Source organism: Protopterus annectens, chromosome 4.part0 (genome assembly GCF_019279795.1).
Source record: "Protopterus annectens isolate FY-2018-M chromosome 4.part0, PAN1.0, whole genome shotgun sequence".
Lineage (NCBI taxonomy): Eukaryota > Metazoa > Chordata > Ceratodontiformes > Protopteridae > Protopterus > Protopterus annectens.
Window position 1 is genome coordinate 1,037,197,521 of NC_056733.1, and position 27,415 is coordinate 1,037,224,935.

Here is a 27,415-nt window from a genome sequence, read left to right on the forward strand (position 1 = left end):
AAGATGCCACAATATGTGGCTGTATGTGTTGTGGTGGTTGTTGCTTTGGCAAGAGTGTTTTTCAGGTTGCTGGGGATACTCATGAGTGCAAATTCTGTGAGGTCTTTGTGGTGTAAGAAGTTTACATTTAAGGAACCTATGTGTGGTGGGTGTGGTGTGTGTGTGTTTCTGACAACTTATCTGGTATTATAAATGGCTGTATGTGACAGCCTTGCCTCCAGTGACATTGTGACTCCATGCCTCACATACCATATCAGTTTGTTTAAGAATTCGATGGTTGTCGGTGAATATGAGAGAACTGCTACATTGCACAAGGATGCCTATATCCATCAAACTGGCCACAGGGATGGATAGAAGAGTGGGCATCTGTATCAATTTGTAGAAGGTTCATTTCCGCAAACCTTTCTTCATCGACCCAAAACCACCGAACATTCCCATCAGCAATCCTTCACATCGAAAAAATATTTAAACAGGGAAAGGAAACAGTTGGCCAACACTACAATTGTAACACACACCACAGTATGTCAAACTCATTCAAGTGGGGCTATGCCCCCAAACTCCCCAACTGCCCCTACACTCCCTCCAACTATATATACCAACTACGAGATTGCACTACAGTGGAGAAAAGGGCAAATTTCTGCTGTTGGCAACTGCTTTCTTTCCCTATGTAAATCTTTTGTGGATGTGAACGTTCGCTAAAGTGAACATTTGGTAGTTTTGGGTCAATGAAGAAAGGTTTGTGGAAATGAACCTTCGGCAAATTAATATAGACCCGAAATGTGCATATCTCTTTTTCTTCAGTCATGGTCTCATCAGCTTATGCATACTGTTCAACATTGAAATCAATAGTGTCATTAGAACAGTGATTGTGAGGCAAAGGGAGGCTGTGCCAGGAGGTACAAGAATGAAATGGTAAGCAAGTAATCATTTGCATTGTTTGGTAGTGTGTACCTTTGCCATTGGTCAATAGTGTGCAAACTGCAACTCCAGACTCCAGTATGGGTTCTAAGGAAAGAGAGACTGTGTGTGTGTGTGTGTGTGTGTGTGTGTGTGTGTGTGTGTGTGTGTGTGTGTGTGTGTGTGTGTGTGTGTGTGTGTGTGTGTGTGTGTGTGTGTGTGTGTGTGTGTGTGTGTGTTCGCATGTGTGTGTGTGTGTGTGTGTGTGTGTGTGTGTGTGTGTGTGTGTGCGCGCTCGCATGTGTGTGTGCGTGTGCGTGTGCGTGTGTGTGTGTGTGTGTGTATACATGCATGTTCATGTATGCATTTCTTTGTTTTGCAGGCTTCCCATGGGAAATGCCATCATTATAGCCAAGTATGCTACATTTCCACCTTCCCTGGATGAAGACAAAATATCTTCTCTCATGCTGAGTTCTGCCACTTACTTTCTATTTTACTTTGAGCAATTCTTGCTTCAGAAGTACCTGTTTGCCTTGCCAAAAACAGTGGTGACTTTTGAACAGGATAAGGGCTTTTGCTGGTTGAGCTTCCTGGTGAAGGATTTATTTATTTATTATTTGTTTGTTTACTGGAGCAGTGTACTGATCTGTCTGAACCATCTGCTGGCACATTCCAGGTCAATACAAACACATGAGGTAAGTGAAAAGCATGTTTGCAATAAAAAAGGGCTTGCAAATGAATTCAAGTTATGTACCCAAACTATGCATAGATTATATAAGATTAGACGGTTACAATGTTACCTGTAAAGGCTGAGTACATATAAACATTCAGGAGATATAGTACAAGGAAATATAATAAATGAGAAGTCTCCTAGGAGTGAAGAAGTACTAGGAGAAAACACGGGGAGGTACATAAGATCATGATTTTCTGGCAAGTACAGTAATATTAATGGAGTGATAAGATACAGTTTATACAATGTGTCTTTTTTGATGGCATCTGCATTGTGCTAGAGTGAAGAGATGCTCTTTGACTTGGTGTTTGGACTCAAGCTCTTTCAGTGTGACAAGAACTGAGACCCACAGTTTAGGAATTAGGTTTAGAAGAAATGTCATGAATGTGTGGAAGCTTATTTTCCTGCCTGTAATCCATCTTGTGAACCTAAAAAAAAGTTATGTACTCACCATAACGTTACATGTTTGTTGTCCATCTCATCCTTCATTCTTACTGGATGGGTTCGGAGCTGATCCCTGACTCTGACTCGGCTGAATACACTAGTTCAAAGTCTCTAACTTGGCTCATGGCAGAATAGGTATCCCATCATGTAGTGGTGTAATTTCCCACATATTGTTTGTTGCCAATCATAACAATGTGTCTAAATTAATCATGTGATATCAGGTAGAGAAATAACAAGGAAATTCAAAGGAGCTCCTTTACTAAAGAAGAAAGATCTCTCATCTAGGTCCTCTAGGAGTCCTTGGCTGGGGGAAGGTGGGAGGGTTGTGAGAATAAAGGGCGAGATGGACAACAAACATGGAAAGTTATGGTGAGTACATAACTTCTTTATGTTATGTTGTCCTATCTCGCCTTCATTCTTACTGGATGGGACAGCGTCCCTAGCACCATTTCCCTGGGTGGCTCACGGGAGTATACCTTTGAGCAAAGTGGAATTAAAGGAGGCCCTGTCCCTGGAGGCCAAATTAACTTTGTAATGAGTAGTAAAAGTATGGGGACTTGCCCATATAGCAGCGGCACAAGTACTGTCCATTAACAATCTAGCTTGGTAAGCAGAAGATGTTGCTAATGCTCTGGTCAAGTGGCCTTTAACTTTGAAAAATAAATTCCTCTTATTTGAAGTGTATATAAAGGTAATGCAATTTGAGAGCCAGATCGAAAGCATAATTTTTGAAACTGGCATGCCCTTTTTTGCTTAGGAAAAGGAGACAAACAATTGATCTGTTTTCCTGAAATCTTTAGTTCTATGCAGATAAAATCTAAGTTGTCTATGCACATCCAATTGGTGAAGTTTGTACTCTGGCTTGTTGCTATTATTGGGAAAAAACACTGGGAGCTCAACAGACTGATTTAGATTGGTTTGGGAACAAACTTTTGGCACAGAGGACGGATTAGTTCATAGAGATACTCTATCGTTATGGAAAATTAAATATGGCGGCTTGACTGACATAGCTTGCAACTCTGAGACTCTTCTTGCAGATGTAATGGCTACTAGGAGAATAGTTTTCCAAGAGAGAAATTTGAGATCACATGACGATGTGGGTGGGAGGATGACATAATGGTTAAGGTGCTTACCTTAAAGACACAAGGTGCAGTGTTTGATTCTCACATGGGGTAACTGGCTAGGCTTCAAATGGCCCAAAAGGGCAGTTAGCCTAGTACTAATCTATCAACCTATGAGTGCTCGAAAGGGGGTAATGTTAGGTGAGTCAGGACAAAATTCAAATGCCATGGTGAGAGAGGTTCTTTTATGGGAGATTTCAATAAACAAGTGCCTTTTAAAAATGCTTTACAAAATTTGTGTGGCATTAGGTTAGGAGTATATTCACCAGTGTGGAAATTAGAGATTGTAGCTAGTTGTACTTTAATTGTAGCTGTGGCGGAGCCTTGCTGGAAATGTTCTGCAAGAAATTCCAAAACTGAACTAATTGGGGTAGAAAAAGGATCAATGTTTTTTGCTTGTGCCCAATAGGCGAACCTCTTCCATTTATTGGAATATAACTTTCTGGTAGAAGCCTTGTGAGAGGATACTAAAATGTGTTTTACTGCTGGTGTGAAGTCTTGAAGCCTGACTAAGTTTGGAAGTGGAGCAGCCAAGCTGTCAAATTGAGGGTCTGGAGAGCTGGATGAAACATTCCCGCCGTATGAGTCAGAAGGTCTAGAACTGGGTACAGAACACATGGTTTCTCCTGTAGGTGAGGCCAGAGAAAGGGGAACCAAATCTGATGAGGCCAATATGGGGCATTGAGAATCAGCCTGATTACCAAGGATTTTGCTTTCTAATGACTTTGTGTATGAGGGGAAAGGGGGGAAAAGCATACAGTAGTCCTGAGGGCCAATCGTGAACACATGAGTCTCTCGGTGTCTTCCGCAGAGGGGGGATTAGGGCAAAGTCGCTGCTGCATTTGGTATTCATGGGAGTGGCAAAATTTTATTTATTTTTTTTTATTTATTTACATAACATTTGTTAACCGGGAAAGTCCGACTTGGAACAAAGCCAATTTTCAGCGGAGGCCCGGGGAGAAATGCTCCAGATGCATGTCTTTGTAATGTGGGAGGAAACCGGAGCACCCAGAGGAAACCCACAGGAACGCAGGGAGGACATGCAGACTCCACACAGAAGGCACCCCAGCCGAGAATCGAAGCGGAGAACCTCTTGTTGTGAGGTGACAACGCTATTGCTGCACCACTGCACTGCCCCCCAAAAAGGTCGAAGCAAAGCTGGCCCCATTTTCGGAAAATCTCCTCCGCTATGTTTTGGTTTAGAGACACTCGTGAGGCATTAAAATCTCCCTGCTGAGCTTGTCCGCTATCACGCTGGATTTCCCCAAGATATGTGTTGCTACTAGAAAATGTTGAGAAGAGATTGCCCATTGCTATACTCTCAGCGTTTCTTGACAAAGGGGATATGATCTGGTTCCTCCTTGTTTATTTATGTACCAGACTACTGACATGTTGTCTGACTGGATTGCAATTATTCCTAGTAGAAGAGAGTCCTGGAGTGCTTACAACACCAGAAGCACTGCTCACATCTCTAGAACACTGATGTGCAAATGGACCTCATGTTCTTGCCATGTGCCTTGGACCATTCTTCCCAGATAATGCCCCCCCCCACCCTATCTGGGAGGTGTCCGTGGTCACCATAGCTACAGGCTGTTGTGGTACAAAGGGTCGCCCCATGGTCACATGGTAGGACCAAAGCCACCACAGTAGATCTCTCTTGCATGACTGTGTAATTCTGACTGGGTGAGACATGGGAAGTTTTTGTAACGACCACTGAGCAAATAGGAGCCATTGAAGAATTCTCATATGTATCCTGACTAAGGGAACTAAGGTGATCGTTGAAGCCATGGTTCCTAGGGCTTTCAAAATCGTCTTTGCCTTCACCTTGTTTCTGGGTAGAAGGTTGGCTATTTGTTGTTTGAGAACAGAAACCTTGTCGGGAGGCAGGCGTGCCATCATGGAGATGGTGTCAAGATCTGTGCCTATGAATGTAACATGTTGACAGGACAACAAGGCAGATTTTTTTAAATTCACTGTTATTCCTAACCGAGAACAAGTTTGGAGAGTGGTGTCTTTCACCTGCTGAATTAGATGCTCGGTGGTGGCAGTTAGGAGCCAGTCATCTAGGTATGGAAACACTTGGAATCCCAGACATCTCAAGTGAGACATGACTACTGCCATGCATTTGGTGAACACTCTGGGGGCTGTAATGAGACCAAAGGGCAGAGCTCAAAACTGATAATGACTGGCTCCCAGCCGGAAGCATAAATGACTCCTTGATGCTCTGTCCATTTTTATGTGGTAGTACACATCTTGGAGGTCTACTGAACACATCTAATCATCTTTCCCTAAAAAGGGAAGAATTGACTGCAGTGTCACCATTCGGAACTTGGACTTCTTCACTGATTTGTTTAGTTTGCTGAGATCCAATATGGGTCTCCAGTCTCCTGTTCTTGTTTGGCACTAAAAAGAATCTTGAGTAAGTTCCGAATCCTATTTGGTCTGCCAGCACTTTTTGGGTGACTCTTTTGTCTAGCAACTTTTGAATTTCTATGGTTGCTTGTTCCCTTTGACTGGGTGGAACATCCGGGATCGATCTGATCTGTGGGACAGGATGGCAAAAGGGAATGGAATAGCCTCTGGATATTATACTTTGTACCCACTTGTCTCTTGTGATATCCCACCAGGCTTCTGGGTACAAAGTTAACCACCCCCCGACTGTCTCCAAAGTAGAGCAGATGGGCCTCCTTTCAGGAGCGCTGGTAGGGCCGGCCATGAAAGGAATCATGGTCACCCTGGTTTTGCGGACCCTCTCTGCCTCTAGGATGATGTTTACTATTACTGCCTCCTCCTCTGCCCCTGGGGGAAGGATTCCTCCCTCATGCATCTTGAAAAACTCCCTGGGATCTTTTGAACCACATTTTCCCACTCTTCTGACCTTTAGGGTAAGATCTTGAAGGTAAGGAAAAATGTACTCCAACAGCAGAGAGAGTTTTCCCTTCCTGCTTGCATCTGGTGAGAGTGTCCTTGACTTTGGGTCCAAAAAGTTAGGAACCATCAAAAGGGGCATTGGTAAAGGTAGACTTGAAAGGCTCCGCAAAATTACACAAGCGGATCCAGGAGTGTCTCTTCAGGGAAACTCCTGAACCTGCTGCCCTACTCACTCCATCTGCTGCATAGGATATTAGTCTCATGGAGGAATTAACAATGGAATTTAAAGTAGATAGCTGAGAGGTCACCTTTTCTGACAGACCCGCAGCCAATGAACCTTGGAGAGTATCTCCTAACTCCTTTAGGAGATCTCTTTGTAGTTTCATAAAGTGTGTAAGGTAGTTCAGCAATCTAAGGGTAAAAGTTGCTGATGAAAAAATACACTTCCCGTATCTGTTCATCGTCTGGGAGTCCTTGTTCGGTGGATGGACAGATTAGGATGTGTCACAAAGTTCCTTCTTGGTGGCTTTCATGAAAAATTCTTTTTCAGAAGCAGCTGATTAGAACTTACTTGGCCTCTAAGGGACTGGTCCATAGTGTCTGGTAACTCCCACGCCTTTCGACTAACCAACTCCAATAGCTCGTCAAAAGACAGAGACACCCATGAAGCTGAAGGTTGAGATCCAAAAGCCTTCAGGTACACCGACTCCTCATCAGAAGGGTTGAGGGTTTTCCAGCCTCTGTTTCAGGATTTCTAGGATATCTGCAAAGGAGATATCTTCAGAGGACGACCATGGGGACCCTTCTGACTTCTCAAGGTCAGTGCCAGAGGTGATGGATGCGTCAGGGGAGTCTATATGCTTCCTCATGCATGTTCTGTTTCGAGGATCCTAGGTATTATGAGGGAGGTCTTGGAAGAGTGGGGTTTGCCTAATGGGGTTCCCGGAGGCTCTGAATCTCTGCTGTCCTGTGGATGGGGTGGTGCAGAGACAGAAGCAAGTGCCTTGGGGGGAAGAATACCAGTATCCTTGTGTAGAGCTGTAGTCGGGAACAGCACACTCTTGATCAGCTCAAAGGCAGATTCCCCTTGGCACCGAGGACACCTATGGTTTCGAAGAAACAGAGGGAATCCCCAGCTCAACGGAGATCAGCTCTGAGGCTGATGTAGGAGCCGAGCTCAGCCAAGCTCAGCCATGCCGATCAGAGCCGACTGGGGAACTTCAGCTCCTAGACACCCCAGATGGCACCAAGAGTGTTGGAGCAGGGATTGGTTCCAAAATTTCCTGAAGGGGTCTTGGAACCGAAGAGTCTACAGCAAGTGGTATCTGGCATTCTGGCTCCGAAAATCCAGCTTGGCTCAGTGGAGGAAGAGTCGTGGATATAATAGACTTGGATGGCTCCGAAACCGGTTGGGTCGGAGACGAAAACAATTTGTCCAGCACCGGCAACTTCAAAAGTCTGTGCACCACCCTGTCCACGTCATCGTCCAATAAACTCCTAAAAAACCTGGAGGAGAGGGTTGGTGAGTGAGATCTCTCCAATATAGGAGATCTCAAGGAAGGGGGAGACCGGTAAAATTCAGTGGACCAGCTCCGAAAAATAGTCTCTTTCAGCTGCGAAGGCTGTGGAGCCGAAGGACTTGTCTTGTCAAAATCTATGATCTCTCTCAGATCCAAGGGCTGTGGAGCTGAGGAGGTCAATGTATCAGACGTTTTAGTCAATTTTTGAGGAGGCTCCGAATGAGATGACGAAGCAAGAGATGGTCTCTTTGTAGGCTTGTCACTTTTAGTGGAAGGGGGCTTACTTGAAGAAGAAGTACTTTATAGAGCTTCATCAAAGGAAGGTTTCAGGAGTCCATTTAGAATTAACTTGTTTTTTCCTTTCCTGTATTATACAGGAGCTGAAGGAATGACAGAATGTACATGTCTCCTGGAGGTGAATGGCCCCCAAACAGTAAACACAAATATTATGCCCATCAGTTATAGACATTTTTTGTGCACATTTCTGGCACTTTTTAAAGCCTGATGGCTTAGGTCCCTTCTCTCTAGTTTCCTTAGACATAATAAGAAGGAACACCGGTAATACCAAAAAAAAAAAGTAAACAATAATTATACCTTTATAGAAAACTAACACACACACACAATGGTTAATATTCTACCAAACACTATAATATAGAAGCACATCTACTGAAAAAGGGGAAAACACAGGAATAGCTCTGCCCTCTAAGTTAAACGGGCACTAGGCCCTCTAACTTAAACGGACCTAGTAGAGCTATGAAAAGGGAAACAAGAACAAACCCTCTAAGATAAGCAGGCATTTAGCTCTCTAACTAAAATGAGCTCATATACGCAAATAAGGAATACACACTGTCTAACTATTCTACAGTTACCACTAACTACACCACTACAAAAACTGATGGGAAAAAAATAGAAAATGGCCTTGCGACTAACGATGGACAACAAGCAACCACAGAGTAGCAAGATTAATTGCACTAGTAACTACAGAACACTAAAAAAAAACATAAGAACAACTATCTAAACAACTAACTAAATATTATTAATCCTAAATATACGAAAAATATAAATCTTTAAAGAACTTAGCCACGGCCAAGAAGAGAGCATCCGAACATATAAAGCAGCAAACGAGATCTGGGGAATTACACTATTGCATGATGGGATACCTATTCTGCCACGAGCCAAGTTAGAGACTTCGAGCAAGTGTATTCGGCCGAGTCAGCTCTGAACCCATCCAGTAAGAATGAAGGTGAGATAGGATAACATAACATTTCTTGTTTTATTATTAAGTGGCTTTACAGACACTGGGTTCCTGACTAAAAATTGTATTTATTTATTTATTTATTTGACATTTGTTAACTGGGTTGGTCCAACTGAGCCAAGGACCCATTTTCAGTGGAGACCCAAATAGAAGAGCTCAAGAAAAATATAGAAACTTAAAAAAAAAATAGACACAAATTTGAAAATCGATACATACATTTGATAGATCATACAATAAAACATAAAGATACATTCATATAGTACAAGGAAAAACAATACTAAGGATTTTAAAACCAAATATAATAGTTCTATTTTTGAGCCTATACACTGTATAAAAGACATAACGTGCTTATACAAAAGAGAAAAAAAATACAGAGTTATAAGTTCACTCACAGTACTTCACAAGTATAAACAGTATCTCAGGTAGGGGTTAGGCAAAACTAGAAAATTCGGACAAAGACTTTGTAATTTACAATTACCAAGGTTCAGAATGTTACTATTCATAGTATTTTAGCAAGTTATGCTATAATAATCAAATTCAAACGTCAGCAAAATCTTAGTGAGAAAGAATAGGCAATAATCTGTTTATTTTCCCCATATCTGGTTCATCTGTTCTGGTTGCAGACACTTACTGGCTTGTCTGAATTAAGTCATCCACCTGACAGGAATTGTTTAGGTGACCTGTACATACCCATCAAAGGGTATGTTTAAATAAATGTGTATTTATTTTGAGGGACCCTGTCTCACTACACTCAAGTTTTTATTTTGCTACAGCTGGCAAACTAGAATGCTGTGGTACTGACAATCTATTTATTATTTAATTAGATTAATTTTTGGAGCTAAATCATCTTGAACAGATTTGCGTCTGCTCACATCTGTATTTCAAGTTTTGGGTGTGGTGTTTTATTCCGTCTATGTTTCACTTATACTGGTAACATTTTAATTTTTAAAATATTGCAATCGATTTTATCATGGTACTTATTTTGATACTTTATCGTCTTGTATAATTAGAGACTTATTCCTTGTACTGCTGCTGCTTTAGCTAGTGTTCATTTACTATTTTGTATAAGTTTCTTCTGACATTATGCCAGGAACCACTACACCAAATACTTATGGTAGTGGTAACATTAGACATTATACAGTAAAATGAGCACAGTGCATATTCTGAAGTTGTTGTTTGTCTTTCGGCTTTTCCCAGTTAGGGGTCGCCACAGTGGAACTCCGGTCTGCTAATGATTGGCAGTTGGTTTTTATGGTGTCGAGTTGTGCATATTATAAAGTAATTAACTATTTTTAAACTTTAGGCTGTGCCTTTGTGTTGGCTTTGAGTTTCCAAGATCAAAAATTTCCACATTTATGTTTTTTTTTTAAACAGAATCTTTTAATGAAGCTGACCAGAGTAATTTTTCTTTGTCCAGTATATTGTGGAAATATAGAGTATGGGTGGTGCAGTGGTGCAGCTGTTAACACTGTCACCTCACAGCAAGAGATTCTCCTGTTTGATTCTCAGCTGGGGTGCCTTCTGTTCTGATTCTGCATGTTCTCCCTGTGTTCGCATGGGTTTCCACTGGGTACTCTGGTTTCCTCCCACATTGCAAAGACATGTGCCTGCAGTGTTTCTCCCCAGGCCTCCGCTGAAAATAGGCTCTGTCCTAGTCGGAATTTCCCGGTCAACAAATGTTAAATAAATAAATAATGAAGACAGATGTTAAATAAATAAATAATGAAGAAAGATAAGGACCACTCTGCCTTTGTAATGTGCTTATTTTCCTTCTACTTAATCACTAGCTAATCCCCACATAAATTACCTTATGCCTGCACTATACGTTCTCAAGAAAACTTCCCACTATTAATGAGCAACTAACAGTCTTGAGATAAACTTGACTCCAGGAATTCCCACCCACCCCCACTACTCCTACACTTATACTTTGGATAGCCACACACCCTCCCCACAACTACCTATCACCCTTACTCAGGTAACTGAATCCACTCCCACTCCCAAAACACCACCTCTCCATCTATAAACTTCCATCTCTCCAAACACCCTTTCCTTTTCAACCCCAAGTCATCTAAACTATCGTAATTAACAAAACCCCTTTACTCCTACTCCAAACTCTTATCTTCCTTATCACCAGCTCATCAAGCTTTCCCCTCCTTGCTATCTTAAATGCAGTCATACATCCTAATCCCACTATGTATACCTTACTCCTAAGCAGCCTTCAACTAATTCACCTACTCCTCTTACATCATCTCACTGCACCCACTGTACCATTACCCTCCTTCCATATACATCCCACAAACCCACTCCCAGCTAACCAACCTTATTCAAATAATTGCATCACCATCTCTCCTTCTGTCTTACCAACAAACATCCAACGTCCCAAAATAAAAATACCTCCTTCCTATTCCCAATCTTCTAAAAACAAAACAAAATATATCCGTTACTACCCTCTCTTATCAAAGACTATAAGCTTCCCCCCTACAATACTAATAGCAGGTGACATACACCCAAATCCAGGCCCAAACTCACATCTTCTCTCAACCCCAAATACTCCTCTTACCCCTAGCCAACAAACAACTCCTCACAAACAAATCTCCTTCTACTGTATTAATATCTGAAGTATTCTAAACAAAGTTAGTCAGTTTCATGCATGGATAGCTAATCATACCCCAGACCTAATCGCAGTAACTGAAACCTGGCTCATACCTCAAAACAAGATAAAGACATCCTCCCCCTGGTTAAAACATAATTTGCTTTGATCGTAAAAACAAAAAAGAGGGTGGGGTTGCGATACTTTACATGAGCAATCTTACAATCTCTCCCATTACAGATTCTACCCCATCTTTCTCCCCAGTAGAAACACTGGCAGTTAACCTTAAACTAAACAACTATACTACAATTACAATAGTAGCCACCTACATACCACCAGGGAAAATGTTCCACTACTGGAAAATATTCTTTCCTATCTCTCCTTAAACATCCCACATGAAACAATCCTCCTCGGTGACATAAATATCAATTGGCTAACCCTACATAACCCAGGATCACCACATAATATTAACTTATATGGATTTACTCAGCTAATTACTACACCTACACACTCTAACAATACCCACACTACTAATACCCTCATTGATTGGATACTTGTCTCAACCCCTTCAAAATATCATCATCCTGAAACTCTTCCAGATTCCCTCAGTGACCACTCACCCATAAAGGTGCTAAGATACACAAACCATATGCCTAAACCACACAGATATATCACTAGACACAATCTCTCCAATTTTAACTCTGAAACCTTAAACACTCTCTTATCTAGAGTATGCTGGGACTTCTTTACTCAGCTCCCCCTAGATGAAGCAGTCATTATTTTTAACACTACTCTTCTAGATATCATAAACTCTCTAGCCCCATCTCGTAAAATTAGGACAAAAGCTAAAATATCTCCTTGGCTAACTAAAAGTACTAAAACTCTCATGAAGTCTAGAGATAAGTCCTGGAAAAAATGGCTACATACAAAAGGCCCTAATGAGCTACAAAGATATAAAGAACAAATAAATCTGGCCAAAAGACTGATCAACAAAGACAAAAAAGAATTCTACTTTAACCCTCCTAGAACACTAAAATTTGACTCAAAAAAATTCTGGAATGCTATAAATCACATACTCCACCCTGGAAACCCTACACCCAACCCTACCCCAGGAAAAAACACCTGTAGAAACTGCCAATACCTTCAATGCATACATTGTTGAATCTATATCCAAACTCTTTAACTCAAATAGCTCTACTAAAACTTACCCCCTAAACCCAGATCCCTCAACAACTACCCCTCCCAAAATCTTCTCCCTCAAGCCCATCTCCACAACATACATTCGAATCCTACTCTCTAAACTAAAACCATGCTCAGTATCCACTGATAACATCCCATCTTTCTTTCTTTCGATTGCTGCCCACTCTCTAGCCTTTCCTGTCTCTAAAATCATCAACCGCTCAATCTCTGAATCCAAAGTGCCATCCATCTGGAAACAGTTCTATACCCTACCTATCCACAAAGGAGGTAACTCCAGTGAAATCTCCAACTTTAGACCCATTGCCATCCTCTCTCCTCTGTCAAAATTCTAGAAAAATGTGTACATAACCAAGTTATGGACCATCTCACCCAAGAAAACCTTCTTACTCCTACACAACATGGTTTTCGACCAAAACACAGCACCTATACTGCACTTCTATCCTTTCTAAATACCATTTCCAAAGCCAGACATGACCAAAAACTAGTCTCCTGTCTCTTTCTTGATCTTTCAAAAGCCTTTGATAATGTCTCACACTCTCTACTACTAAATAAACTGGCTAACCTTAACTTCTCCCCCACAACAGTGGCATGGTTTGATCTGTAAAATGCAACTCTGTTTTATCTACTCCCCTTTCAGTTGATATGGGTGTCCCTCAAGGATCCATTCTAGGGCCACTACTCTTCAACATCTTCACAAACCTGCTGTATACCTCCTGCCCTCTCTCCTCTATTATACAATACGCTGATGACTCCACAGTCATAACAATAGCAAACTCCCACTCTGAACTCTTAACAGCTACCCAGTCTTCCTTTAACTCAGTAGAAACATGGCTCTCAAACAACCAACTCATCCTTAACCCTAAAAACACAAAACTACTACTCTTCCTCCCTAAAACGGCCAATCACATAAAAACTTATTTTACTATCCAGTCACTCAACAAGACTCCAGTTGCAGTTGAACCTAGCTCAAAACTCCTTGGCATCACAATAGATGATCAACTAAAATTTGACCACCATATTAATAATTGTATCAGGAAAACATACCTTAAACTAGGTCTACTTTACAGAAGTAACACATTTCTTACTCAGCAAGCTAGAATAGCCCTCACTCATGCCTACCTTCTTCCCTGCTTAACATACTGCTCACAAATCCTTACTAACCTAAACTCCTCTCTGCTTTCAAGACTTGAGACTACATACCACAAAGTAGCTATATTTTCAACCCAACAACCATATAGGTCACATCACTGTCTCTCTCTTAGATATCTAAACTGGCTAGAACTGCCCCACTTCCTCCTTCTCTCCCAGCACCAAACCATACACTTAACTGTTTACCAGCCATCCTTCTGTCCAACCTTGCACTCTATCATCTCCCACTATGCTCCTGTAAGGAACCTCTGAAGCTCTTCCCTTGACCTCTTAAAAATCTATAAGCCCAAATCAAAATCGGGACGTAACTTATACAGCTACCATCCCTCTATTGAATGGAATAATCTTCCCATCAAAATTCAAACAAACATGCATCCCAAATGATTTAAACAAACTCTAAAAGAATACTTTAACGGGAAATGGATCTGACAATGCTCTAACCCCCCCCCCTTGAAAATTTCTCCTCCCACCTCTTTAATCTAGGCATTTTCTCTTTACTTTACTTGTACTATACCCTGTTTAGATAAATTGTAAAAATGTTTTCTCCTATGTTAACTTTTTTATACTTACTACTTCTTGTATAAAATTGTTGTGGCTGTAATGTTGCTGCTTATGCTAATGCCAATTGCATAATATTTGTTCATTGATTATTTACTACATGTTTGATTGATTACTATATGTATTTACTGGAGCTTTTCTCCCCGGGCCTCTGCTGAAAAAGGGCTTCTGCTCAGTCAGACATTCCTGGTCAACAAATGTAAAATAATTAAATAAAATAAGTCAGGCAAACTGAACCCACCTGAATAGACAAGTGTTTTGCTTTCAAATTAAAGGGTATACATCTGAAACAGAATCCATGACTTCAAAGTAATCTGCACTATTAAACTCACACCATTCAAAATGTAAGGGAGGTTGAGACAGAACAGGGCAATCTGCATTATATGTTTTATGAAGGGATTCAACTTTACATGCAAAAAATCAAGCTACTGCATCATGCTTTGCGGATAGAAATCCCTTTGCATAGATAAGACAGGCTGGACTCCGCAGACTGTCAAAAGTATAACAGAGCTTTGCTGGTTAGTTTGAAGCACATGACATTTCCCTGTACAAGAACATTGCTTCTTACTGTAAATTTCTGCTTGATAAATATTACAATTTGCATAAAGCTTAAGCTTGTCTTCCAGCTCACAAACTACAGTCAGGACAGGCCGTGCATGGAAAAGTTGATTTCTGCTTGATAAATATTATAATGTGCATTAAGCTTAAGCTTCTCTTCCAGCTCGTAAACTGCAGTGAAGACAGGCCATGTGTGGAAAATGCGGTTTAGTCAGACTACCTATGATAGCATTATTGAATACGGCTGCCTCTAGCCAAGGGATGATCTTGGCAAGGGGAGTCTACAAAATTTGATGTGGGGCACTTGTAATATATAAGAACCCAGTGCAACATAGCAGAGGTAAAGGATGGGGAATAAAGATTTTTCTGTGTGGAATGGAACACATAGAATTCCCACGGTTTATTTAAACATCTCAAATTTATGTTTCTGAGTGGTGGTATCCAACAATTCTACATGAAGACTTATTATGCCTTTAGGTATACAAATTTCACGCTGATTATATGTCCAGATTTTTAGCCAGACATACCTACTTTTCAAGAGTATTTTTCCAGATTTTTCATGTTTGCAGATTAAGAGAGACGATAAGCATATCAGCCATCTCTGTCTTATTTAAACCTGATATGGGTGATCACTGAAACTTTGCTATTTAGGCTAGGCAAACTGCAAAATAATCTATATGAAAGGGAAAAAAAGAATTATAGCATGTAAAAACATGCATCTGTAGCTTTTCTCCCCGAGCCTCCGCTGAAAATTGGCTTCATTCCAAGTTGAACTTTCCCAGTAAACAAATGATAGATAAATAAATACATTTATTTATTTATTTTATTTTTACATTTGTTAACTGGGTTAGTCCAACTGAGCCCAGAGAGCCCTTTTTTAGCACAGACCTGAGGAGAAAAGCTCCAGGAAAGTAATTAAAAAATAAGAAAACCTAACAATTCATGTTGTAAGATACTTAACAGTACAAAAACAGAGAGACATTATACAATATGAGTTTATACAAGACAAAAGTACAGTATTTTGAGAATGCAGTAATAATATGATTGAGAAATTTGGTTAGCTTTAAGTTATTTACAAGGAATGTAGCAATACCTAAAATAAAAAAAAAAATCAGAGTAACATCATGACATAGTACAACAAAGATGCATTTAATAGCATAGGTACTAACTGCAGAGAGAGTAATATATGCAGACAGTTTAGGTAGATATCAGGCAGATATGTTAATTGTTAATAAATAATACTTACTGCTATCATAACCAAATCGATGCAATTCCAAACATTTTTATAGTATGAAATCATGTTCTTCATCTTACAGAGTCCTACACAGGATTGAATAAGGAATGCAAACATGAAAAGGCAAAAGATGATCTCACATGAAGCAATGAAATAATCTATGGCTGAAACATATCTTAGAAATTTCACAGAACAAAAGTCCCAGGAAGTCAGTGCACCACCTGTAGCTGGAAATTCTATTAACAATCTGAAAAATGAACAGAAATGAGAAGAAACATTAGACTTCTGGAACTGTGAGCACCCACCAAACATAATGAACAACACTAGCAATGCCAAATACGACAATACACATACACACACACACACACACATATATATATATATATATATATATATATATATATATATATATATATATATATATATAAATATATATAAATTTGTATTAGTTAACCTATTTAAAAAATTAACACAAGTTATGCAATTGAAAAGCTGAACATACCTTAACCTTGTTCCAGAGACATACTACTACAGATACCCAACAAGCAGGGAACTCAAATGAATGCATATACACTATACCATCATCCCACACCACACACACCAATATCCATAACACTGCTTTTTAGTAAGGAAGCAAGTCCCACTGCACCTCTCGCAACCCCACTACTTTATATGGGTCTACGTCAGAGGATCAAAAGTTCAAAAGACTGAAAGTCAAAATATCTAAAACTCAAAATATAAAAAAATATTTATAATGCTAAGGGCAAGCCCCCTTTGCACTCTTCATGTGGGGGGCTGCTCCCCCCACACTCCCTGCCAATTATATATACCAACTCCGTGATTGCACAACAGTAGAGAAAGAGCAAATTCCATTTTCAATATTTTGAGTTTAGATATTTTGATTTTCAGTCATTTGAACTTGTGATCTTCTTAAGGGGACCCCTTTATATATATATATATATATATATATATATATATATATATATATATATATATATATATATATATAGATATATATATATATATATTTTTTTTTTTAACATAGATATAGTTACTCTGAAATCGCACAACAATATGCAGCAGGCATATTCCCTACCTCTGCTGTACCACAATCTCACTCACATAAATCCAAGCACTTCTGATCTGCAGCCAGCACCATAACTCTTAAAGGTTCATAGATATACACTAGGCTGACAACCACCAGGGCCTTTATAAGCCTAACCACACAATCCAACATAACTGCGTCCCCTTGTAACATGCACGGGGGGTTGTTTGTTAGGAGGGATATGTTAGTTAAGAAGTTGCTAAAAAGTAAATGTGAGTTATGTTAGCTAGGGAATGTTTACTCTTGGCTTTTGTCTATAGGAGACATGGGGGCCAGCCAGAGGCTGAATTTATAATTACCTATCCAGTGTTAGTTAGAGAATGTTTACTGTCAGCTTTTGTCTCTAAGAGACATGGGGGCCATCCAGGGGATGAATTTATAATTACCCATCCAGTGTTAGTCAGAGAATGTTTACTGTCAGCCTCTGTCTACAAGAGACACGGGGGCCAGTCAGGAGATGAATTTGCAATTTCCCATCCAGTGGTCAAGGTTACATTTGAATAGGGTTAGGGATGCATGCTGCTTCACATGAATAGACAGACTATTCCAAACCATGGGGATCCTTTGAATCACATATCTGTCTCACTAGCATGTTATGTTTATGATGCAAACAAAGTTCAAATCCTTAGACCTATTGTTTTTGGTGCTGCTCATTTTATTTATTTATTTATTTTATTTTATTTTACATTTGTTGACCGGGATAGTCCGACTGGATATATGTCCATTTTCAGCGAAGGCCCGGGGAGAAAAGCTCCACGTACCAAAAAAGAGACAGTACATACATCACTGAGTGATAAACTCAGGCAGACATGTTTACAAAAATATAGACAAAGAATACAGACAGATATCAATATACACAATGTGCAGACTTACATCTGATTGGCAAAGACGTATCAGAAAATGTGAACATAGAATACAATCAGATCTGATAATTCACAATGCTTAGACATTCAAATGCTGTTAGGCATAGATACTTGGCTAAACAGCAGATTGGTTAGCAAGACATATATTAGTGAAGTTGTTAGTCAGGTTTAGAACAAGAGCACAGCCAATGAGATGTGAGGTATTTTTTGAGTTCTCTTTTAAATAGGGGTAGTGAGGTTTCCTTGGTAACGGTAGTAGGGAGTAGATTCCAGATTTTACCAGTTAAGTTGGCAAATATAGCATCCCCTGCAGAGTTGTTGGATTTTTGGGTCAGTATCATTAGTTAATCAGCTGAGCGTAATGGCCTGGGGGCACTATGAGGGGTGAGAATATTTTTGAGGACAGGGGTGTTATCAGGTTGCTGGAGTATTTTATGCTCTACTATAAGCTGGTTGAACTGTAGAAGGGTAAGATATTCTAGCCATCCCAGTGCTTTGAGGTTCTGGCAATGGTGGGTCCTAAAAGCCATGCCAGTAGCGAATCTGGCTATATGATTGTAACATCAGGATAATTTGTTGAGATCAGTTTTGGATAGGTTGGTGAGTACAGGGGAAGCATACATATGGGTAGAGAGGAGGTGTATCTTGCAATAGCTACCTTAGCTAGTGGGGGGGTGAGGAAAGGTTTGGCTCTGTACAGGGAGCCAAGTTTTTTGTTGAAGGACTTAATAGTGTGATTGACATGTTTATCAAATTTAAGGTTGTTGCCTATTATTATGCCTAGACGCATAGTATGGTCATCAGGGGAGATAATGGTGTCATTGCTAGATTTGATGTTGAAGGAAGGAGGAGAAATTCTACAGTTAGGGGAGAAAAGTAGTAGCTTGGTTTTGTTAGGATTTAGAAGCAGGTGGCGATTAGCTAGCCATGTTTCTACCGTGCTAAAAGTGGTTTGGGTGAGGGTTGGAAGTTGTGTAGGAGAGGAGGTGGAACACATTAGCGTTGAGTCATCTGCATATTGGATGCAGGTGGCTCCTGGGATGGTGGTGTGCAGATTATTGATAAAGATAGAGAAAAGAAGGGGACCTAGTATGGACCCTTGTGGGACACCTAGGGTTAGAGGAAGTTGGGATGACAGCTTGCTTTGCCATAAGACAGCCTGCTGTCTACCGTTTAGGTAGGAGTGAAACCATTGTATTGCGTGTTGGTGTAAACCAATGGTTTGTAGGGTAATGAGCAGTAGCTGATGGTTGACCATATTGAAAGCTTTTGAGAGATCTAGGAAGAGTGCTGAAGATAGTTTGTTGTTGTTACAATGAAGATTGATGACATTAGAGAAAGACAGAAGAGCCGTGGTGGTACCGTGGAATGGCCTAAAGCCATGCTGAGAGTCAGCGAGCTTTCCGTTTTGAATAAGAAAGTGCATAATTTGTTTGTGTATGCATCTTTCCATGATTTTAGCTAGTGGTGAAAGAATGGCTATCTAAAGTTAGATAATTCTGTGGAACTTCCTCCTTTATGGAATGATATAATGTGACATTTTCCATATTGCAGCTGTGATGGATCATTCTGAGATGGATCTGTTGACCAGAATAGAAATGGGATGTGCTATGGCATCACCTTCTTTTTGAAGATATTCAGCTGGGAGGTGGCAGGCAGCTAGTGTAGTAGGTTTTAGCTTTTTGAGTAAGGTCTGGATAAGGTTGGTAGGTACAGTTTGAAAGGTAAAGGTGAGTTGGGTGCTAGGTAAGGTGGGTTGGGTGCTGGGTGGATCAGGGCTAGATGTGTCAGAGCTGGTGTTTGTGACTGATGGAGTGAGATGGGTATCTACAGACTGGATAGTTTCAGTAAAGAAGGAATTGAAGCTGTTTGCGATTTCTACAGGGGATTTATCAAGGGCAGCTGATGGGGTAGGAGTGGCAGAACGGCCTGGGTGGAGAAGACTGTTAATACCAGCCCAGAACTTTTGAGGTTTTAGCTGATATTTTTGTTGTAAGAGGGTGTAGTGATTTTATTTGTCTAGAATGACAGATTTGCTGGTCTGTTTCCTTAGCTGCCTGTATCTTACTTGGTCCATAGGGGCTTTGGTAGCATGCCACCTAGCCCAGGTGTTGTTTCTTAGGTTCATAGGTTCATAGGTAGGTACTAGGCTATCTGCTCGAGGGCATTTATAAGCCTAGCCAGAGTGTGTCGGCTTTCGCCACCCCATTGATTAATTAACTGAACTTCTGTCAAGCAGAGCCAATGAAGTGATCCCAGGGGTGTATTTTATGTTACCCATCAACTCGTCAAGGTTTCTACTGAAGAGTGTTAGTGAGGGGCTCTGCCTGATGCAATTTGGAATTGTATTCCAAAGCATGGGGAGTCTCTGTAACAGGAATCTATTCCTCCAGCATGTTCTATTTATTGTTGTGGTGAGGTTTAGCTCACTAGAAAGCATGGCTCGCAGTGACTTGGATTTCTTTAGTTGGAGCATGTTCATCAATTCTGAGTTGGACATGCCTTTGTACGACAGGCAGAGATCACCTCCGAGTAAGCGATATGCCACTGACTACAGCCGGAGTTTTTTCAGTCGGACTGCATAGGATATATGTTTGAGGCCAGTAATCCCCTTGGTGAGGTACTTCTGTGGTCTTTCCAGTTGTTGGAAGTGTCTTGTGAGGTACATCCCAAATGGGGCATTGTACTCTATGATGGGTCTAATGAGTGACGAGTAGAGGGGCACTATAACCTCTTTATTTCTAGATGCAAACCCTTTAGTAATTAGATGGGCCACATAGAAGGATTTCCTAACTACTTTGGCAATATGATTGTCAAAGGAGAGATTACTATTTACTTGGGTCCCCAGATCTCTTATTACCTCTTCTGTATTAAGGGGGCTGCCACCTATGTGGTAATTCGTGGGTGTTTTGTTTTTCCCAAACAGGATGACTATGCATTTTTTGGCATTTAGCTTGAGGCCATGACTTTGACACCAGGTGTCCATCTCAGTAAGGCCCTTCTGGAGGATGTCCGTGTCAGCAGGAGAGTCAATTATGATTCCCAGTTTGCAGTCATCGGCGAACTCGGTTAGCCATAGTCCTCCTGTGTTAACCTGTACTTCTGAGAAGTATATGCCGAACAGTAGGGGTCCCAGGATCGAGCCTTGTTGGACACCACTTGTGACTGGTTTAGAGTCGGACCTGGAGCCTGCTATTCTTACCAGGTGAGTTCTGTCTGTAAGCCAGTTGGCAACCCATATCATGACATAGGGGTTTATGTTCAGGCTGGTGAGTTTTTCTGTAATATCCGAGTGGGGAATGGTATCAAAAGCCTTGGCGAGGTCAATGTAGGCTGAGTGAACCACCTATCCCTCGTCTATGGCCTTGGTGACTGTCTCGAAGAAGTCAACCAGGTTTAGTAGACATGATCTGCCCTTAACAAAGCCAAACTGGGTCGGGTCAAGTGTTTGGAGGTCCCCAATGTCTTTGTTAATGAGTTCCATGATGATGCGCTCCATAGCCTTGCAGACCAGACTAATCAGGCTTATGGGGCGATAGTTACCAGGGTCAGTTGTGGCCCCTCCTTTGTGGAGAGGATAACCATTGCTGTGTGCCATTCTATGGGCATGTAGCCTGTGGACAGGCTGAAGTTGAACAGCGTGTTTAGGTGGGGGGTTAGTTTGTTTTGTAGTTCGTGCAAGAAGCAGCCTGAGACACCATCTGGTCCCATTGACGCTGTGTTTTTTGGCTTTTGAAAGGGCTGTTTTCACCTGTGAGTCTGTGATTTTTGGGACACTACACTTTTCTGGTATTGTTGTGGCCCTTTTGGAGGTGAGAGGGGGGTGAAGTTTGCACTGAATCTATCTGCCAGGATGTTGGCAATATCAGTAGGTTCAGTATATTTTGTGCTATTTTGCACTAGTTCAGTGCATATCTGTGAGTTTCCACATAGATTCTTAACATTGCTAAAGAAGGCTTTGTGGTTATCATTTGAATCTCTGGCTATTTTTCTTTTGAAGTTAGCCTTGGATGATTTCATGGGGGACCTTAGTTTCTTACTGATACTGATCAGGGATGTCTTTCCTTCTTGGGATTTGCTTTTTTTCTGAACTAGTTTCCTCCTTCTATTGTATAGCTTGTTTATTGCAGGGGTCCACCAAACTGGTTTCCTTCTCTTAGAGGAGTGAGTCTTGGTTTTGCTAGGGATGGCACGATCCATGCATCCTTGTAGGTGCTCATAAAGTGCATTTGTAAAGGTTTCTGCATCTTGGGCAGCATTATCCTTTAGCGTGGGGGCTGTGAAACTTACCACCTCTGTCTTAAGTAAGGTGAAGTTTGCTTTAGAAATGTTTTTTACTGTGGTTTCCTTAGTTGGGGGTGGTGGCGGGGTGTGGACATCCAGAGTGATTAGTTTATGGTCTGATCTAACTGGTGACGTGTTGACCTCCGGTGTGGAACACCTGTCGCCCATGTTGGTGATGACCAGGTCCAGTATGTTTTCACCTCAGGTAGGGGAGTTTACCAGTCGATCCAGGGCGTTTGAGTTGATGAATTCCAGGAAGCGCTGGGCCTGGGATTTTGTACTCGAGTGGTTTTCCCAGTGAATGGTAGGGTAATTGAAATCGCCCAATATCAGGGTGTTCGGTAGGACTTTAATGTTTTCCAGTGTCTCCAGAAAGGTGGAGTGGTGGTCCTGGGTTATGGAGGGTGATCTCTAGCAGGCCACAATTTGCACTGCAGATTTGTCCGATGTTAGCTGCACATGGATGATCTCAGAAGTATCATGCTGCGCGACTAACCTGGAGGTGTAGGTATCCTTGATGAATATGGATACACCCCCTCCTTTTGTGTTTCGGTCCGTGTTCTGTGGCCAAAACATGTGGTATGAGTTGTAGCCCGGAAGTGCTGGGGTGCTCTCTGGAGCCTTGAACCAGGTTTCAGTTACTGCACAGATGTCGACGTTCTGAGGAGTGCTTCGAGCGCGTGCATTTTGAGATTTAAACTCCTGACGTTGAGTAGCATAACCCTCAGTTTTTTGTTAATTGTGCTGTTTACGGAGGTGGGTTTGACTTTTGAGCCTTGCCTAAAAAAGGCACTCTGGGGGCAGCAAGAGCCTTGGCCAGTATTCGAAAGCCTAGGGGTGACAGGTGCAAGCCGTCTCTTGCGAAGCAATGCGGCTTGTCGAGCATGTCGTCCCAGGCTGACAGACACTGGATCCCCTTTGAATGACACCAGAAGCTTAGCCAATTGTTGAAATTGATAATTTTTTCTTTATACTGAGGTATCATTCTTGGTGAGGGCAGGATGCTACTCAGGGTCAGGGTCATACCAGCCTGGGCTGCATGATCAGAGAGCTCTTCCATGTCTCTTTTCATGTAGTCCAGGGAGGTACATCTCAGGTCATTCACACCAACATGAACAATGACAGAGTCATATTTGTACTTGTTCTGGAGTGACCTGAGTGCTTGTGTTATGTGGCGGATTCTGGCTCCCGACAGGCAGCTAACAGTAACCTTCTGCTTGTCCAGCCTAGCGAGTGGGACGTCACTGTGTCTGACTATAGAGTCACCTATTACTAGTGTGTTAGGTATGTTATTTCACCTTAAGGGCTGTGATTGTGTGGCACACTGATTTTGTGATTTATGTGTTGTCTGGTTTGTGACGGGAAGTGCAGGTTGTTTGGGTGTCTGCTTTGGAGGTCTCTGATGCTTTTGCAGGTTTCTATTTAGAGCCTCCGAGTATGATTTTGTGTATTTATGTGTATGTTTTGCCAGTGCTGTTTTAGTAGGTCTGTGTGCGGCTGGAGGTGTGGTGCAAGTGTTAACCTTCTCCTCTTCACTGTCTGTTCCACTCTTGGGTGGAGACAGCTTAGCTTCCAGTTTGGCTGTATAATTGCATCTCTCGTATATGTTAGTGTTTTGTGGTAAGAGGAGAGGGTTGTCTGTGTACATGAGGTAGTTGTAACATTGCCTCAGGATACCCAGATTCACCAGCTGGACTGGAGAGTGCACCTGAAGTTGCCCTTTGGTCATGCCTGAATAGTAGGGTGAGCTGCTTAGTCACTTGGTTGGTGAGGGGTGAATAAAGAGCCTCGCCCCGGTGGGCAATCAGTGTCAGGGTATATTAGTGCTTGCTATTAGGTCTGAGCAAGTGCTGGGTTGTAAGATGCCTTCTGAGTGCTTAGGTTGAGAGTTAGACTAGTTTCAAGGGAAAAACTGAAAAGGAGACTTAGTGGAGCCGGGAATAATTTAACCGTAGCTAATCGGCACTGCCTGATGTGCAAAACCGTGCAAACCCAGTTTTTATAGTAGGGAAATGAAAGAGATAGAAATTAGCCCAAAATGGCCAATAAACTACTAAATTCTGGGCTGGAACCACTCCTTCAGGGACAGATAGGTTGCTCAAAGCCCCCCTCTCTCACAGGTAGACAGAGAAACTTCCTTCTATCCAAGTAAGGTATGGACAACTCAGAAACTAGTATCACAGCCCTCAATTCAGCACTAGCCTGAAAACTGGACTATACTAGCTTAGAAAGGCGGGAAACAAGGAAGTTTTTGGGGTTTTTTTTGTTTTTTGAAAAGATAAGGCAAAAACAGTAAAAAAATACACATAAAACAGCTTTAAACAACTACAAACGATCAGAAAAGGCTATCACACTTTAGTGTGTAGCCTGCAACAGTTAAACAAATTATTTAAACAAAAACAACTTTTTAAAAGTGCAGGCAGTCAAATAAGTACAACATGCGAAAAAAACAAGCTTTTAAATCACAATAAACGCTGGAAAATCTGAGTTTAGGCATAAAAAAGTTAAGTACAGCAAGAAAGTACAGAAAACTGATACTTAATTACTCCAAAGTCTCTCTGCTAAGCTAGAAGGCTTGTATCAGTTTAAGGCTTTCTAGTGCTACCCAGTAGGTTAGTTACAGGAAAGATGGGAAACAAGCACAGATGTGGTCTTTTAAACCAGAAAGTTGAAAGAGACGGACAAACTGTCCAAATGGTCAATAAACTACAATTTCTGGGCCAAGAACCTCTCCTCTCGTGGTAGACAGGCTACCTAGTGCTTACCACTCCCACTGATAAGCTAGAAGGCTTTCTTCCAACACACAAAGGCTTGCGGGGCTCAGAAGCTTACCAACAGTCCTGGATACAACAACTCTGTATCTAAACTAGGACAGTTACAGGAAAGGTAGGAAACAAGCGCAAGTGCAGCTTTTAAACTAGAATGTTGAAAGAGATGGAACAAAAAACTGCCCAAACGGCCAATAGCTACAATTTCTGGTCAAGGAACCACTCCTCTTGTGGTAGATAGGCTACCTAATGCTAACCACTCCCACTGATAGGCTAGAAGGATTCCCTCCAACACAGAAAGGCTTGGGGGTCTCAGAAGCTTACAAAGAGTCCTAGATACAGCAAATCTGTACCTGGACTAGACTAGTTACAGGAAAGGTGGGGAACAAGTACAAATGTAGGGTTTTAAGCCAGCAAGTTGAAAGAGATAGAAAACTGCCCAAACGGCCAAATAAACTACAATTTCTGGGCCAAAACTCACTCTTCCCGAGGCTACCTAGTGCTTACCACTCCCACTGATATGCTAGAATGCTTCCCTCCAACACAGAAAGGCTTGGGGGGCTCAGAAGCTTACTAACAATCTTAGATACAGAAACTCTGTAACCAGACTAGGCTAGTTATAGGAAAGGCGGGAAACAGGCACAAGTGCGGCTTTCAATCCAGAAAGTTGAAAGAGATGGAAAAAAACTGTTCAAACAGCCAATAGCTACAATTTCTGGGCCAGGGACCTCTTGTGGTAGATAGGTTACCTGATGCTTACCACTCCCACTGTAAGCTAGAAGGCTTCCCTCCAACACGGAAAGGCTTGGGGTGCTCAGAATCTTACAAAGAGTCCTGGATACAGCAAATCTGTACCTGGACTAGACTAGTAACAGGAAAGGCAGGAAACAAGCGCAAACACAGACTTTTAAATCAGAAGGTTGAAAGAGATGGAAAAGCTTCCCAAACGACCAATAAACTATAATTTCTGGGCCAGAAACCACTCCTCCTGTGATAGATAGGTTACCTAGTGCTTACCACTCCCACTGATAAGCTAGAAGGCTTCTCTCCAACACAGAAGGGCTTGTGGGGCTCAGAAGCTTACCAACAGTCCTGTATACATCACGTCTGTATCTGGACTTGACTAGTTACAGGAAAGGCAGGAAACAAGCTTAGAATTTTTTTTTTTGCTACAGAAAAGCAGCTAAAACAGCAGTAAATACAATTCAAATTGTAGTGGAGGCCAGCACACCCGAGTGTGTAGCAACACTACTGCAAATACAGTTCAAATAAATGCAATTAAATTAACAAATGACTAAAAAACAAGTGCAGAAGGCAGTAAATTAGAAGGCTACTAACAAGCAGTAATAAGTGCAGAGTAAGAGCGACTGAACAGATAACAGCATGCAGAAGAGCAACTAAGACAGTTACAGTAAGAGCAACTGAATAATATATATATATATATATATATATATATATATATATATATATATATATATATATATATTTTTTTTTTTTGAGGAAGGGAACAGAGCAGGATTAACAGGCTACAGGGGTTGTCCTTCCCAAATGCTCTCTTTGTACATAGTAGGAGTGCCTGAAATCAGAATATGATCTAACTGTACTCAGTTGAGTGAGCAAATGAGATGGGCCCAAAAGGAGTATCCAAATACAAATCTGCAAGAAGGGCGAGCAGTTTCAAAACCACCAACATTAACACCAAAACAGGAACAGGGAAGGTGGATGGGGAACTAAGTCTTAGTTTAATTTTGGTTTTTGTTTCTTTAGATAGCCACGGTGCAACTGCGGCTTTTACATGGATGGTACGGGTAGGAGCATGGTGGTTAAGGATACCCAGAAATCTGGTATTGAAGTACTCAACTGCTTCTTGTAATGGGAGTCATTTCAAGACATTCCAATTACATGCTTTGAGTTCTTTTTGAAAGTTGTCAAGGTTAAAGTTCCTGACGTTTTTTATAATTTTGTAGGTGGGCTGGTTGGGAATGTCGGCTTTGAGCCTAATAACATAGGTAAGGCAGTGATCACTTAGATCATCGGGTAATGTACCTGACTTGTACTTTTGGGGATGGCTGTTAATAAGTATCCAATCAAGGATACTATCTTTGACTCCATTTTTGCTAACTCTGGTGGGGGTGGCAATGATCTGAGTAAACCCGTGGAGATTTAAATGGGTTGAGGGAGTTTCAGAGGAACAGGTGTTCCCATCAATGTTAAAGTCCCCCAAGACAATGATTTCCTGGGGATAGTTAGAAGCTAGCCAATGTAAGA

At 41.4% G+C, this 27,415-nt stretch overlaps 1 protein-coding gene across 1 annotated transcript in view; it reads right to left on the bottom strand.

Moving 5' to 3' along the window:
- PKD2L2 (polycystin 2 like 2, transient receptor potential cation channel) overlaps positions 1 to 27,415 on the bottom strand; it is an 806,718-nt gene that overhangs the window by 312,105 nt on the left and 467,198 nt on the right. Inside the window, exon 4 of the mRNA XM_044069839.1 lies at positions 16,140 to 16,374. Within this exon, the coding sequence (XP_043925774.1) occupies positions 16,140 to 16,374 (235 nt within the window). The remainder of the gene's footprint in view (positions 1 to 16,139; positions 16,375 to 27,415) is intronic.